Source organism: Meles meles, chromosome 5 (genome assembly GCF_922984935.1).
Source record: "Meles meles chromosome 5, mMelMel3.1 paternal haplotype, whole genome shotgun sequence".
Taxonomy (NCBI): Eukaryota; Metazoa; Chordata; class Mammalia; order Carnivora; family Mustelidae; genus Meles; species Meles meles.
The window spans coordinates 91,562,459-91,574,167 of record NC_060070.1 but is presented as its reverse complement, the minus strand read 5'-3'; the positions used below and the strand labels follow the sequence as shown (position 1 = coordinate 91,574,167).

Genomic DNA, 11,709 nt, shown 5'->3' with positions numbered 1-11,709 from the left:
GCGACGGGCACCGCCAGCAAGCTCGAGGAGAGCCAGCGTGACTGCGGAAAGGTAGAGTAGGAGGAGCTGGAGTCACCACAGGATGTCCCCGCGTCTAGCTGAGATGGGGGACGCCGGGCCGGGGGCGCAGGAGCGGGTGGGCTGTGGGCGACCAGCCGCAGGGACGAAGCCGGAGAGCCGGTGGGTTTCCATCCGCGCCGTCGTCTGCGTCCGGAGGCTAACGCCGTGCTCCCACCTCGCCCGCCACTCGCTGGAGCAGCCTCTGGGGACCCAGAGCGGCGTCCCGGGGCCGGGCGGGTCACGTGGCCGCGAGCGGGCGCCCCCTGGCGCGAGGAGGGGAGAGGCGGCGGCGGCGGGATGGCTGCGGAAGCCGGAGCGCGGGAAAGCGGGGAGCCGGGCCAGCCGGGGCAGCCGGGCCGCCGGGCCCTGTACTTCTGCGGGAGCGTCCGCGGCGGGCGCGAGGACCGGGCGCTGTACGGGCGGATCGTGTCGCGGCTGCGGCGCTTCGGGGCGGTGCTCACGGAGCACGTGGCGGCCGCCGAACTGGGAGCGCGCGGTGAGGCTGGCGGCGGGGCGCGGTGAGGCGGGCCGGTCCCGCCCCACTACCGAGATTGCACTCCCCCCTCAACCGCCCTCGGCAGCGGCCGTCTCATAGCCGGCCGCGCGTCCCCCTGACCCGCAGCCCGCCCCCCTCACCCCCGCCCAGCCAGGAGAGGGAGCCGGGGCTCGGAGAGCGGGGGTCCCAGTGAGCTTGCGGGCGGGAACCCGGTTTCCGCATTCAGTTCTCTTGACTTGAGTCATTCCTGGAGAACTTTCTTCCCCCCTTTCCAGGGACCGAGCAGGGAGGAGCAGAATGGGAATGAACGGGGCTGCGGCAGTTCCCGCTTCACCTGCCCGCACCTGCTCCCCCATCTAAGACAAAGCTTATCCTCCTGCTTCGCCCTTGGCCGCCAAGCTATCCGCCCTCTCTTGGACCCCACGGACCCGACCACCATCTCTCTCACACCCTCTCATCAGGCTGTTAACTTCCTGGGGGCTGGGTCTTTCTAAAGCGTGGTTTTGGTCAGTTTGGGTCTGGAATCTCGGCGACTCTTCTAGTTTGGAAAGCTGTGCCTAGAACTCTGGTGCTTATGCTCGGGAAACCCTGGAAGTGCAGACCCAGGAGCGGATCCAGGATTTGTGGGATCTAATGCCATTTTGGAGAACTCTTTAAAAAGGTGTGATGTAGTTTTTGGAATGTTGGTAAGGTTGGAGTCCAGAGGCCACGGCCAAGAAAGAATTCTTGAAATGTCTCTGGGGCAAAAAGGTGATTTTATTAGAGCGCAGGGACAGAACCGGTGGACAGAAAGAACTGCTACCCTGGGGTTGTGAGGAATGGCCGATTATAGACTTGAGAGTTGGGGAAGGCAAGGAAAAAGGAAGGTGTCCAAGAGGACTTTGACATGCTGAGGAAGATACCGAAGCCGTTGTCAGGCTAAGGTAGTTTTCCCCTGTAGCAGAGCATTAAGACTGTTGGGAGCTTCCTGGAGGAACATTATACTCTGCCTGCCTCAAGTACTTGCCAGTGGGCTGCAGGTTATAAGGACATTTAACTTTTACCTACATTTCCTTTACCTTTGTCTCCCACATGGCTGTGGAGGGGAGGGTGCCGCTCGGGCTCCAGAAAATTGAGTTATAGGTCTCCGGAAGCTAAGTTATTGATTCGAATGCTTTTTTCTTGTGAATCACTAAGACATTGGTAAACTGAGGGGAGACTGCTGCCCTGCAGGACTGGGGTCCCTATTAGTTCACCATTTGTTTCCTTCCCTTAGTTTAGGACAGCCGGGAGCGCCTGAGGAAAGCCACACCTATCCCACCTGGGAGTGGGGCACACAGGGGTTGGCCTGTGTCAGCGTGTGCTCTGTCCTCTGCCTGCCTTCTGCTCCCTCATCGGGTGAAATCACGGAACAAAATTGCTAGGGCGCTGGAAAGGGCCTGTGCAAGTGCCGGGCCCTGAGGCTTAAGGTTCTCTGGTTTCAGGGCATGTCCCTTCCACCCCCCTACCCCCCCCCCCCCACCCAGTGGTTCTGGAACTTTAGTGTGCTTCAGTGTAGTCTGAGGGAACTTGTTCAAAATGCTGGCTCACAGCAGTCTGGGGTGAAGACTTCGGGGGTATTTTTAACAAGCTCTCCAGGGACTTTCCTCTGATTCAGGCAGTAACATTTCGCCAAGCCAGGACTAAGAGCACCTCTGACCCCAGTAAGAGCACCTCTCCTCTACCCTCCTTCCCAACCCTTCCTACTGGTCATGCATTGTATCAAAGTTTGGTGGGGCTCACCATTGCCTGGAGAGCTGGTAGAGCAGCCAGAAGTCCTATCAAGCTCTCAGCCGGTGCCGATGCCAATGCCGGCACCCGCCGAAGCCAGAGTTATGCTCTGGTTGTTCAGCCTTTGTTTGCCCGGCCAGTCTCTTGCTTCTGCCTGTCATTTCCACCCTGCACCCCAGGAGGCTAGCCGTCCTCCTCTCCATCTCTGATCCCTGACCCACAGTGAGGTATAGTCCTGCCCGTAGTCTCCTCCGTATCCCTCATCCGGCCCCAATCCCATCCCTCCTTGAAGTCTTGTGGCTATTCCATTTCATCCTTTCCCTGGAGCCTTAGTTTGGGGTGGGTCCTCAGAGGTCACCTAGCATGCCTTCCCCCCACCCCGCCTGCGTAGGGCAGATATGGGGGCGGCAAGGATAGAGGAGGGGTACTGAGTGCTGAGGACCAGGCAGGCAGGGACTTGGCCTTGACCAGCTTTTCCTCCTCCACAGGGGAAGAGGCTGCTGGGGGTGACAGGCTCATCCATGAGCGGGACCTGGCCTGGCTGCAGCAGGCAGATGGTGAGCGCATCCCCCTCCTGCCCACAAACCCCTCTGGGATGTTAGGTCCCCTGGACAGGCCTGTGGTCCACACCAGGAAGGGAGTTCCCTCTTTACCACACCCAGACTCTGTCATCTGTCCCTTAACAAGCCCCAGATACCAAGCCCCAGTCTCGTGTTTCTTCCCAGTGGTGGTGGCCGAAGTGACCCAGCCGTCGTTGGGTGTGGGCTATGAGCTGGGCCGGGCTGTAGCCCTCAACAAGCGGATCCTGTGCCTCTTCCGTCCGCAGTCCGGCCGAGGTGAGTGCTCCAAGCCCTGGGTGGGCCCTCCTCCCCCCCAGCTTTCTGCACACCCAGCCCTGGGGGGCTCTGAGGACAGTGCCTACCCTGGAAACAGGACAGGGACAGGGAAGGGAGCGGAGACGGGGAGCTTCACCTCCCTCCGCCCTTCCTTCCCAGTGCTTTCAGCCATGATCCGGGGAGCGGCAGACGGCTCGAGGTTCCAGGTGTTAGACTACGAGGAGGACCAGGTGGAGGCCATGCTGGATCGCTACTTTGAGGGTGACCCTCCCTAGCAGGTGGCTGCCTCTCCTGACCCAGCTGCTTGACTTAACCCCACTTTGTTAATTCTTCTCTGCCCTCATAGCCCTCCTACCTCTTAGCCCCAGTACCAAATTAAAAGTTATGTTTAAAATTCTACCTCTGTCTATATGAGTAATGGGGCAGGACAGGTCCTCAGGATTATCCTTTTCTTTCCTGCTTCACTTCAAGATGTAGAGAGATCCATGAACATTCTGTTGGCCCCAAGAGAGAGTGCTTCCTAATGCCCTCAGACTCCTGCCAAGAACGTTCAAGAGTCTGGAGGAAGGCTGGCCCGGGGTGGGGTCGGGAGGGGTGTTTCTCGGCCTCCTCTGCCACTGGACGGGGTCTAGGGCAAGTGGGCAGGCCTGCACCTGGCCGTGGACCGCTGTCAGCTTAGGTCAGATGGGTCTGCTTTGGGCCTTCCTGAGAACACAAGCGTCTGGAGGTCCGAAAGAAAAGTGAAGAGTGAGGGTTGGGGGTATGTGGAGGGAGCGGGGAGCTGACACTAGCCTTTGGGGATGCGGCTGCACAGCCTGCTTCCAGAGAAGTACGTGGAAAAAAAGTTTATTCAGTAAACAGAAGGTACTGCAGACACTGGGAATCGCCTCCCCCAACGATGGCAGGAAGGGGCGACCTCACCCCTCAGCCCCCAGGACTCTGGGGTGGCTCCAGGTGTTCTCTGTGTCTTGCCCCTCAGTCATAGGCCTCATCATCCTCTTCCTCATCACCGAAGAAGAAAGTGTCTCGGTCCAGGTTCTCAGACTCTTCGTCATAGGAAAAGCTGTCGTTGTCCAGCTCCTCATCAAACTCGTCCTGCTGCCACTCAGGGACATCATCCTCATCATCTTCGTCCTCCTCCTCCTCATCCACCTCCAGCCCTGGGGACCCCTGAGGCCTGGGGAGGGAGGGAGCCACACTGAGCCCCGCGAAGCCACACCTCTCCCAGGCCCCTGTGGCCGCTCTGCCCACCCTACTCACTGACTGCCAGGCACGTTGGATCCTTTTGCCTCTCGGGCCTCTAACGATGGGCTCTGCAGACCGACCCGGAAGTCCTGGCGAGGAGCCGGGGAGATGTGGGAAGTCGGAGAGTAGAGGAGGACCTGGACCTCTGCCCAGCATTCCTTCACCCACCGTTCTCTGCCGGCCTCCCAGGTGCAGGTCCCTCGCACAGGTGCTCCCACCTCTTCTCCCTCCCTCGTCCTGAGACTTCACGGCCCCAAGTCTGTGTGTCGGAACTCGGGCAGTCTCCGGGGACATGAGTCATGCCGGCGAAGCACCCCACCTCCATGCTTCAGGACCTAATGGTGTCTGTTCCTGTCCTGTCTGCCCAAGTTATTTACTCCTCTGTGAGCTCCCTGAAGGCAGGACTCCTTGTTTAGACTAACATCAGTGTATTAGAGCCAGGAAGAACCTCAGTGGATCCCCATTCCAACATCCCACTTGGGAAGTACTGAAAAGTTCCCAGGGGTTCTGATGAGCAAGCATCACAGCAAATACCCTTGTTGTAGGCTACTGGGTAGCACCTGCCAGGCTGGACGGAGCCCCAGCCGCATCCAGCGGGCAGGTCTAGGAGCTGGGTGCGTGCCCAAGTCTCCAAACAGCTGCCTTTCCTTTTGGATCCCCTCCCCCCCAGGGCAGGGGCTGTGCGGGCCCAGGAGGCCCCAGGCCGGGCTGCGCACCTGGGCAGAATGCTGCAGGATAGCCAGCAGCCTCTCCTGGATCCTCCGGAGCAGTTCCAGGCCTGTGCTGAGGCAGTCCGAGCGCAGCAGGCGCAGGGACGAGCCCAGGTCTCCACACCGCAGCAGCGTCTCCTCTGCAGAGGGGGCAAGCCACAGGGGCTCCCTCCCTCCTTTGCTTCCTTCAACTCCCTCCTTCTACCACCTAAGTCCTACTGGCACCTACCAGGCAGGGCTCTAAACTAGACACTCATTCTTGCAGGGCCTCCATCCCACTGCAGAGAGCAGATGGTAATCTAGTGGGCAGGTGAAGGCCTGCGCCCTTAGACACCTCATGCCAAGCACCCCATGCCTTCATACCTGAAGTATCGCTGGTAGTGATAAGGCTGGGACGAATGAGGAGGTGGAGGACCGCCCAATGGGGTAGCTGGGCTTGGGGGCTGTTTTGCCACTGTTTGCTGGGAGGGGATGCTGGGGGTGGGGGTGGGAGGCAGGGGTGGGGAAGGAGTCGTGGTGGGGTGCGGCGCACCGAGGAGTATCTGCAGGGCGTTGGTATGCAGCTCCAGGTTCTCAGTCTGCTGCTCCACCACGTCCATGTGCTCCGTGTCCTGGTTGTAGAAGCTGTACACGCAGGCATAGGCCAGCACCTGTGGGAGCCCTAGTCAGCCCTTTCCTTGCTGAACCTCAGCACTGCCTCCCTCCCCGCCCCATTCCCTCCATCCCCGCCAGAGCCCCTGGCCCTGTCCCCTGTCCCCTCTCCCCACCACCTTGCGGGCCTGCTCCAATCCCCGGCAGGCATCACTGAGGAAGGTGAAGGATCTGGGGGGTGGCACCTCGTGGATGGCAGACACGCGGTTCCGCAGGCTCAGGGCGAACTCCTGTGTAGGGGTGAGGTGGATCAGCGAGGCAGCAGCCCTCCCCGCCAGCTCAGAACAACTCGGCTCGGCACCCCCGCTGGAGCCCCTGCCCCGCCCTCCACCCCAGCCCTCTGACCTTCTTACCCATGCAACTGTTCCCTCCCTGCTCACCCGGGCCTGGTGATGGAAAGTACATCTCTCGTTATAGTCCTGAAACCGCTTCTCCTGGCGAGCTGCTCTGCTTACCTGGGAAGGACAGGTTGAGAGGGAGGACTCTTGGGTGCTTTGATGGGCAGGGCGGGGCGAAGGCACCCTGCATGCAGATCTTCAGACATTTCACCCAGACCTTTCCATCTAATCCTAACTCTGGGAAGTAGGTCACATTATTCTCCCCCTCTGCAGGGGAGGATGCCAAGGTGTGGGCAAGGAAACCAGCCCAAAGCCACCTACTAAGCAGGGGTGCCGGGCTCTGACGTGAGGCATGGGCTCTGCTTGGCTCTGGCCTGGTGCCTCCGGGAATGCACAGCCCTCCCAGGACAGAACTCCCAGCACGTGTCAGCCCAGGTAGCTTGAGTCTTCACACGGAGCCTCCGTCCCAACAGTTGTTCGGCTGCCCAGGACACAGAGCCATCTCTGCCCAGGGCCTGCAGCCACATCCCATCCTGGCTGCGCTGGGGCCCCCTGGCCCTGGCCTCGGCCCCTTACCATGGCGGAGCAATTGTAGTAGTCTTTGTGATTTGGCTTCCAGGACTTGAGGCAGCGCCAGCAAAATCCATGGTTGCATTTGGCACAGGTCATGCTATGGAGGAAGCTGGCTGGTCAGAGGGCTTCTGCCCCGGGTCAGGGCCACACCAGGAGCCCCCAGAAGAGACCTGGAGGCCCCACCGAACCTGCCCTGGCCCCTCTGTGCCCTGACAGTCTCTAACCTCACCAAGCCCTAGTGAGAGCACCCGAGCTTCCCAGCCCCATGCGGTGCAGACTTAAACACAGGGGAAGGAGTATTAAGGAGCAAGAGTCACTGGAGGGCACCAGGACCAGGCTGAGTAGCTGCTGTCCTCTGCTCAGCTCTCTGGTGAGCCCCATGGGCCCCCGACCCCGTACCACCAAGCCTCCCACCTTGTCCCATGCCCTCTGACCCCCCTCAATGCCCGTAGTACCCCCTCTTACTGCAGACACCCTTCATTCTTCTCAATGGGAGCCTGGCAGCTGGGACAGCGCTTGGAGATGAGCTTGGCCAGGTGCTTGCTCTGAGCCTCCACGCTCATGCCATCATAGTAACCGCCATCATCGACCCACTGGGACATGTGGCTGCAGCTGGCAGGGTAGTGTGCCTAGAGCAGGAGGGGGCAGGGAGGACATGGTGGAGCCCTGAGCCCAGGCCCAGGGTGGTACTGTAGGTGTGTAAGGGAGGGGGGTCGCATGTGGAGGCCTGCAGGGGGAGGAACAGAGCTGGAGCTGGTGGCAAAGTGTGAGGACAAGGCGTAGCCTGTGATTGTGTGTGTTTGTGCGTGTGTGTGTGTGTGTGTGTGTGTGATGGAGAGGGCTGCTGGCAGGGGAGAGGGCAGGCCAGGCTATGCTCAGGGGCATGGCTGGGCAGGCACCCACCTCAGGGAAACTACAGTTGAAGCAGGAGGCCCAGCCACACTTGGAGCAGGTGGTCCCACAGCCCAGGCCCTGGCGGCACAGGATGCGGTCGCAGCCCTGGGGGTTGGTGCACCAGGTCAGGTTGGAGCAGCTCTCCACGTAGCCGCGCAGGAGGGCCTTCTCGTACTGTGGGGATACAGATGCCACCCGGTGAGGGCCCGGCTCTCCAGGACGCCATACATCCATAACCACCGCCCCTCCCCATCCCACCCCATGCACATCAGTCCACTCCTGGGGCCCATCCCTCTGGCTGTGCAGTGCAGCCTCCCACAGAAGAGGGGCTACCTTGGAGATGACATCCGGTGAGGAGACAATGGCCCGGATGAAGGCTCCGGTGGGCTGTGCAGGGCAGTCAGCAATGGGGCAGGTGCAATTCAACACAAGGTTCTGCTCAATCCGAGTTGTCAGATACTCATTCCAGCAAGACTGGCAGAGGAGGGAGGGGCTGCTCAGGGACAGCAGGGGAGCAGCACAGGACACAGGTGCCCTGGCAAATCACTTAGCACCCATCCTTGACAATGCAGAAGGCCAAGGACGACCCTGCTCCAGAGCCACCTCACAATGGACCCTAACCTTTCTGGCTTCTGTGGGCTTTCCTGGGATTGGCCCAAATCATAGCTGCCTTCGAGAATGTGTGGATCAAGATAGTGGACTCATTTTCATTATTGCTGGGATGCACATGGAGGGAATGGGTAAGAGAACCAAGAAACAGGAGATGATTCAAGTGCTAAGAAGGATTTGGAGAAAGCAAGAAGGTTGGAGAGGAGGGAGGCCTAGGGGCCACAGGGTGCCTTTCCCCTACAAGGTAGCTGGCCTTGGATGCTATGAACGTTGTTGTGGCCTCTCCTCCCAGCTCTATCTGCTCGCCTGGCTCCTTGGTGCTCCCATCTCCCCAGACTCAGCCTCTTCACAAATAGCCTTGTCCACCGCGTCCCCCCAGTCCCAGTCACCCATGTCAGAAGCCTCTCGGATCTTTTTCTAGCTCCCACGTCACTGCACCACCCCAGGCCCTTACCTCCTCACCCCTAAACTGCAGCAGGAGCTTACCCCCATAAATGCTCTTCCTACCCCGATCCCTCCTCCATGCAATCCCCACTTGGTTCAGGCGTGATCAGCAGCCTGCACCTCCTAAAATACCCCATTAATGACTCCCTTCCTTCACACTGCCGAGTGTGCAGAGTTTTCCAAGATGGTGCATCTAGACCCCAGGGCGGGGGGGGGAACCCCTGGTACCAAAGCTCCCAGGTGAATGGAAAGCGCCTTATCGGACTATTTCTACTCAAAGCAAAGTACTAAACAGAATAAAACAAAACCCTTTTTATAGTGAAAGAAACCCAGATAAACTAGGAAGTTGAATGCAGAATTCCTGCATTTTTGAGATAAAACAGGAAAATGCTCCAAGTTCAGACCACAAACTTGCAGGCACACAGGGTCCCTTAGGGCATAGAGGTCTAAGACTGGCCTCTCAGTTTGGAGCTCATCCCACTTCCCTAAAGAGCCTCTGCTGTAGGCTTGCTCTAGCTTCTGCTGTCCTCCCGGTCCAGCCCACCTGGAATGCAGTCTCCAGCCCATATATTCCTCCTGCCTTGGCCAACCCTGCCTGTGACTCAAGGCTCACACGCAAAAGCCTCCTCGGACAGCCCCAAGCCCTAGGATTTCCCTTCTCTGAGTTCTCTTGCATTTCAAGGTGCTGCTCAGCTATAACTTACTCACTGGCTCCTGCTTGACTGGGACTTCTCCAGTGAGCCTGTTTTCCCCAGGCTCCCTGTCTCTACAACTCTGTAGAGGGGTCTGTGTGGCCCGGCACCCTGGGCCAGCTTCTGTTTCCCTGTGGGATGCTAGTCAGGCCACTCCACTTAATTCCAAATTCCCCTGTCCAGGCCCAGACAGGTGTCCAACAAAAAGCTCAAATTTCACATGGCCAGAACAGACTGAATTTCCCTTCAAAAACCGCCCTCCACACCAAGCCCCACCCCAACGTCTTGCTCAACTCAGTAGAGAACACATCTCGGCCACCCAGATGCTCTGGTCAGAACCCAAGAAGCACCCTTGATTCCCTTGTCCTAAGTCCCACGTTGGCTCAGCTGAGTCCTGTCGGCTCTGCCTCCTGATGTAGCCCAACCCGTCCACTTCTCTCTTCACTGCTGACCCTGGGCCGAGCTCCCACCACCTCCTGGCTCTTGGTACAAAAGTCTCCCGATGGGTGCCCTGCTTCCACGTTTGATCTGCCCAAGCCTTTCTTCCACACGCAGTGATCTTTTCAACAATATAAATCACATCCTTCCTATCACTCTCCTGCTTAACCCACCGTGGCCTTCTGTAAAGTCAAGATCACTGTCTGCCGATCCCAACCCAACTGGGCCCGTCTCCCTCCGAAATCTCTCCATCGGCTGTCCCACCACGTCACTGTGCTTTAGCCACCAGGCTCAGCTTCTTCGCATTGGCTGTCCCCTCTGTCTGCTACACTCTTCCCTTAGATAGTCCCCTCCTCATGATGGCCTTCCCTGACATCCCCAATCTGAAGTCCCTGACTGGCCCCTCCCCCACTCCTCACCTCAGTCACTTCCCATGACGTGACCCAGTTGTATTTCCTTCCTGCACTTGTCATGAAAGTGTGAGGGTGGGTCCTGGAGCAAGACCACCCAAGTCCGAATCCTGACCTTGGGCAGGTGACCTCTCTTCTGGGCGCCTCCATCTGTCTCCAGTAAAAATACCTACCTCACATGACTACCACGGAAATTAAGCAAGATAATGCATGTATCACATTGGAATGGCCCAGAACATGTCCCCCGTAAGTATTAGCTGTTTGTATTATTAGCTCTTGGGTCATTTCTTGCTTGGATTTCCCCACCCCCTCACAAAGCACCTAGTGCTGCGCATACAGTGAGTTCGTGACAAATATTAGTTGAACAATAAAGTGAAAGCAGAAAGGAAATAATTAAGAACCTGGAGAAAGGGAGCACAGGCAAAGGTGTGAGAAGAATAATGAAGCCAATAAAAAGGGAGGACGAAAAAGTACCCGTATACGCGCCTGCCAGCACTCATGTCCCGGATCACCCACCCCTGCGGGGACGCTGGTGGCACAGGCAGCTAGATTCATGGCAACAAGCATCCTCATCCTGTTAAGTTGAGGTATTTGGGCTTAGCATCAGTTCTAAGAGCTGTGAGGCAGGGAACATACGACACTCAGCACCCCGGCTCCCTGCACCTCGGCCCCTCTTCCCCAGCACTGAGCACCACTCACTCCCCATCTACAGCCTTCTCTGCTCCGCTTCACAGTGGCAACACCTGGCTTCCCATAATTCCCTCTACTTCCATGCTGTTCTCTAGTTTACACCATCTCCTTTCATTTTTATTTTCAATGAGAATATATAGTAAGTGCTGATATTCTGTGATAAACAGACTTGGTGATCAGGAAACCATAAACCTACGGTCATCACCAATTTACTAACATGTCTCATTTATGAAGCATCTTGATGTACAGTTTACGTGTGTGCATCATCTATCTACCTACTGTTCTCAAACTCGGATGAACACTGGAATCACCTGCGTTTTTTAAAACTTGAGATGTGGGGCGCCTGGGTGGCTCAGTGGGTTAAGCCTCTGCCTTTGGCTCAGGTCGTGATCGCAGGGTCCTGGGATCGAGCCCCACATCAGGCTCTCTGCTCAACAAGGAGCCTGCTTCCCCCTCTCTCTCTGCCTGCCTCTCTGCCCACTTGTGATCTCTGTCAAATAAATAAATAAAATCTTAAAAAAAAAAAAACTCAAGATGTCTAGGGACACCTGCGTGGTTCAATTGGTTAGGCATCCAATTCTTGATGTCAGCTCAGGTCATGATCTCAGGGTCATGGGATTGAGCCCTGTGTTGAGCTCTGTGCTCAGCACAGAGTCTGCTTGGTCCTGCCCCCTACTGTCTCAAATAAATAAATAAATAAATTCTTTAAAAGAATAAAGTAAAAAATAAAAAAAGGTAAAAAGGTAAAATAAAATAGAACTCCAGATGCTTGGGTTTCACTTTGAGATTCTGATTTAACTGGTCTGGGATATAGTCTGAGCATGAGGATTCTTTTTTTTTTTTTTTTTTAAGGATCAGGTGAAAGGGCAGGGAG

The 11,709-nt window shown here is 57.4% G+C and overlaps 2 protein-coding genes across 4 annotated transcripts in view; one reads left to right on the top strand and one right to left on the bottom strand.

Moving 5' to 3' along the window:
* Nucleotides 1-323: 323 nt before the first annotated feature.
* DNPH1 (2'-deoxynucleoside 5'-phosphate N-hydrolase 1) lies at nt 324-3,507 on the top strand. The gene is made up of 4 exons (XM_046004710.1): nt 324-556; nt 2,794-2,862; nt 3,031-3,141; nt 3,301-3,507. Exons 1-4 carry the CDS (start codon nt 358-360, stop codon nt 3,414-3,416), a joined length of 495 nt encoding a protein of 164 aa, XP_045860666.1. The 5' UTR covers nt 324-357; the 3' UTR covers nt 3,417-3,507.
* A 478-nt stretch (nt 3,508-3,985) lies between these two features.
* The window catches only part of CUL9 (cullin 9), a 37,951-nt gene continuing 30,227 nt past the window's right edge, over nt 3,986-11,709 (bottom strand). For 2 of the 3 annotated variants that reach the window (XM_046004706.1, XM_046004707.1), the window contains exons 32-41: nt 7,886-8,026; nt 7,562-7,726; nt 7,124-7,287; nt 6,662-6,755; nt 6,128-6,202; nt 5,867-5,977; nt 5,629-5,746; nt 5,103-5,236; nt 4,402-4,475; nt 3,986-4,318 (exon numbers count right to left, since the gene is read on the bottom strand). In XM_046004706.1, the coding sequence (XP_045860662.1) occupies nt 4,117-4,318; nt 4,402-4,475; nt 5,103-5,236; nt 5,629-5,746; nt 5,867-5,977; nt 6,128-6,202; nt 6,662-6,755; nt 7,124-7,287; nt 7,562-7,726; nt 7,886-8,026 (1,278 nt within the window). In that variant the 3' untranslated portion in view covers nt 3,986-4,116. The remainder of the gene's footprint in view (nt 4,319-4,401; nt 4,476-5,102; nt 5,237-5,628; nt 5,747-5,866; nt 5,978-6,127; nt 6,203-6,661; nt 6,756-7,123; nt 7,288-7,561; nt 7,727-7,885; nt 8,027-11,709) is intronic. The other variant, XM_046004709.1, reaches the window with a different exon arrangement.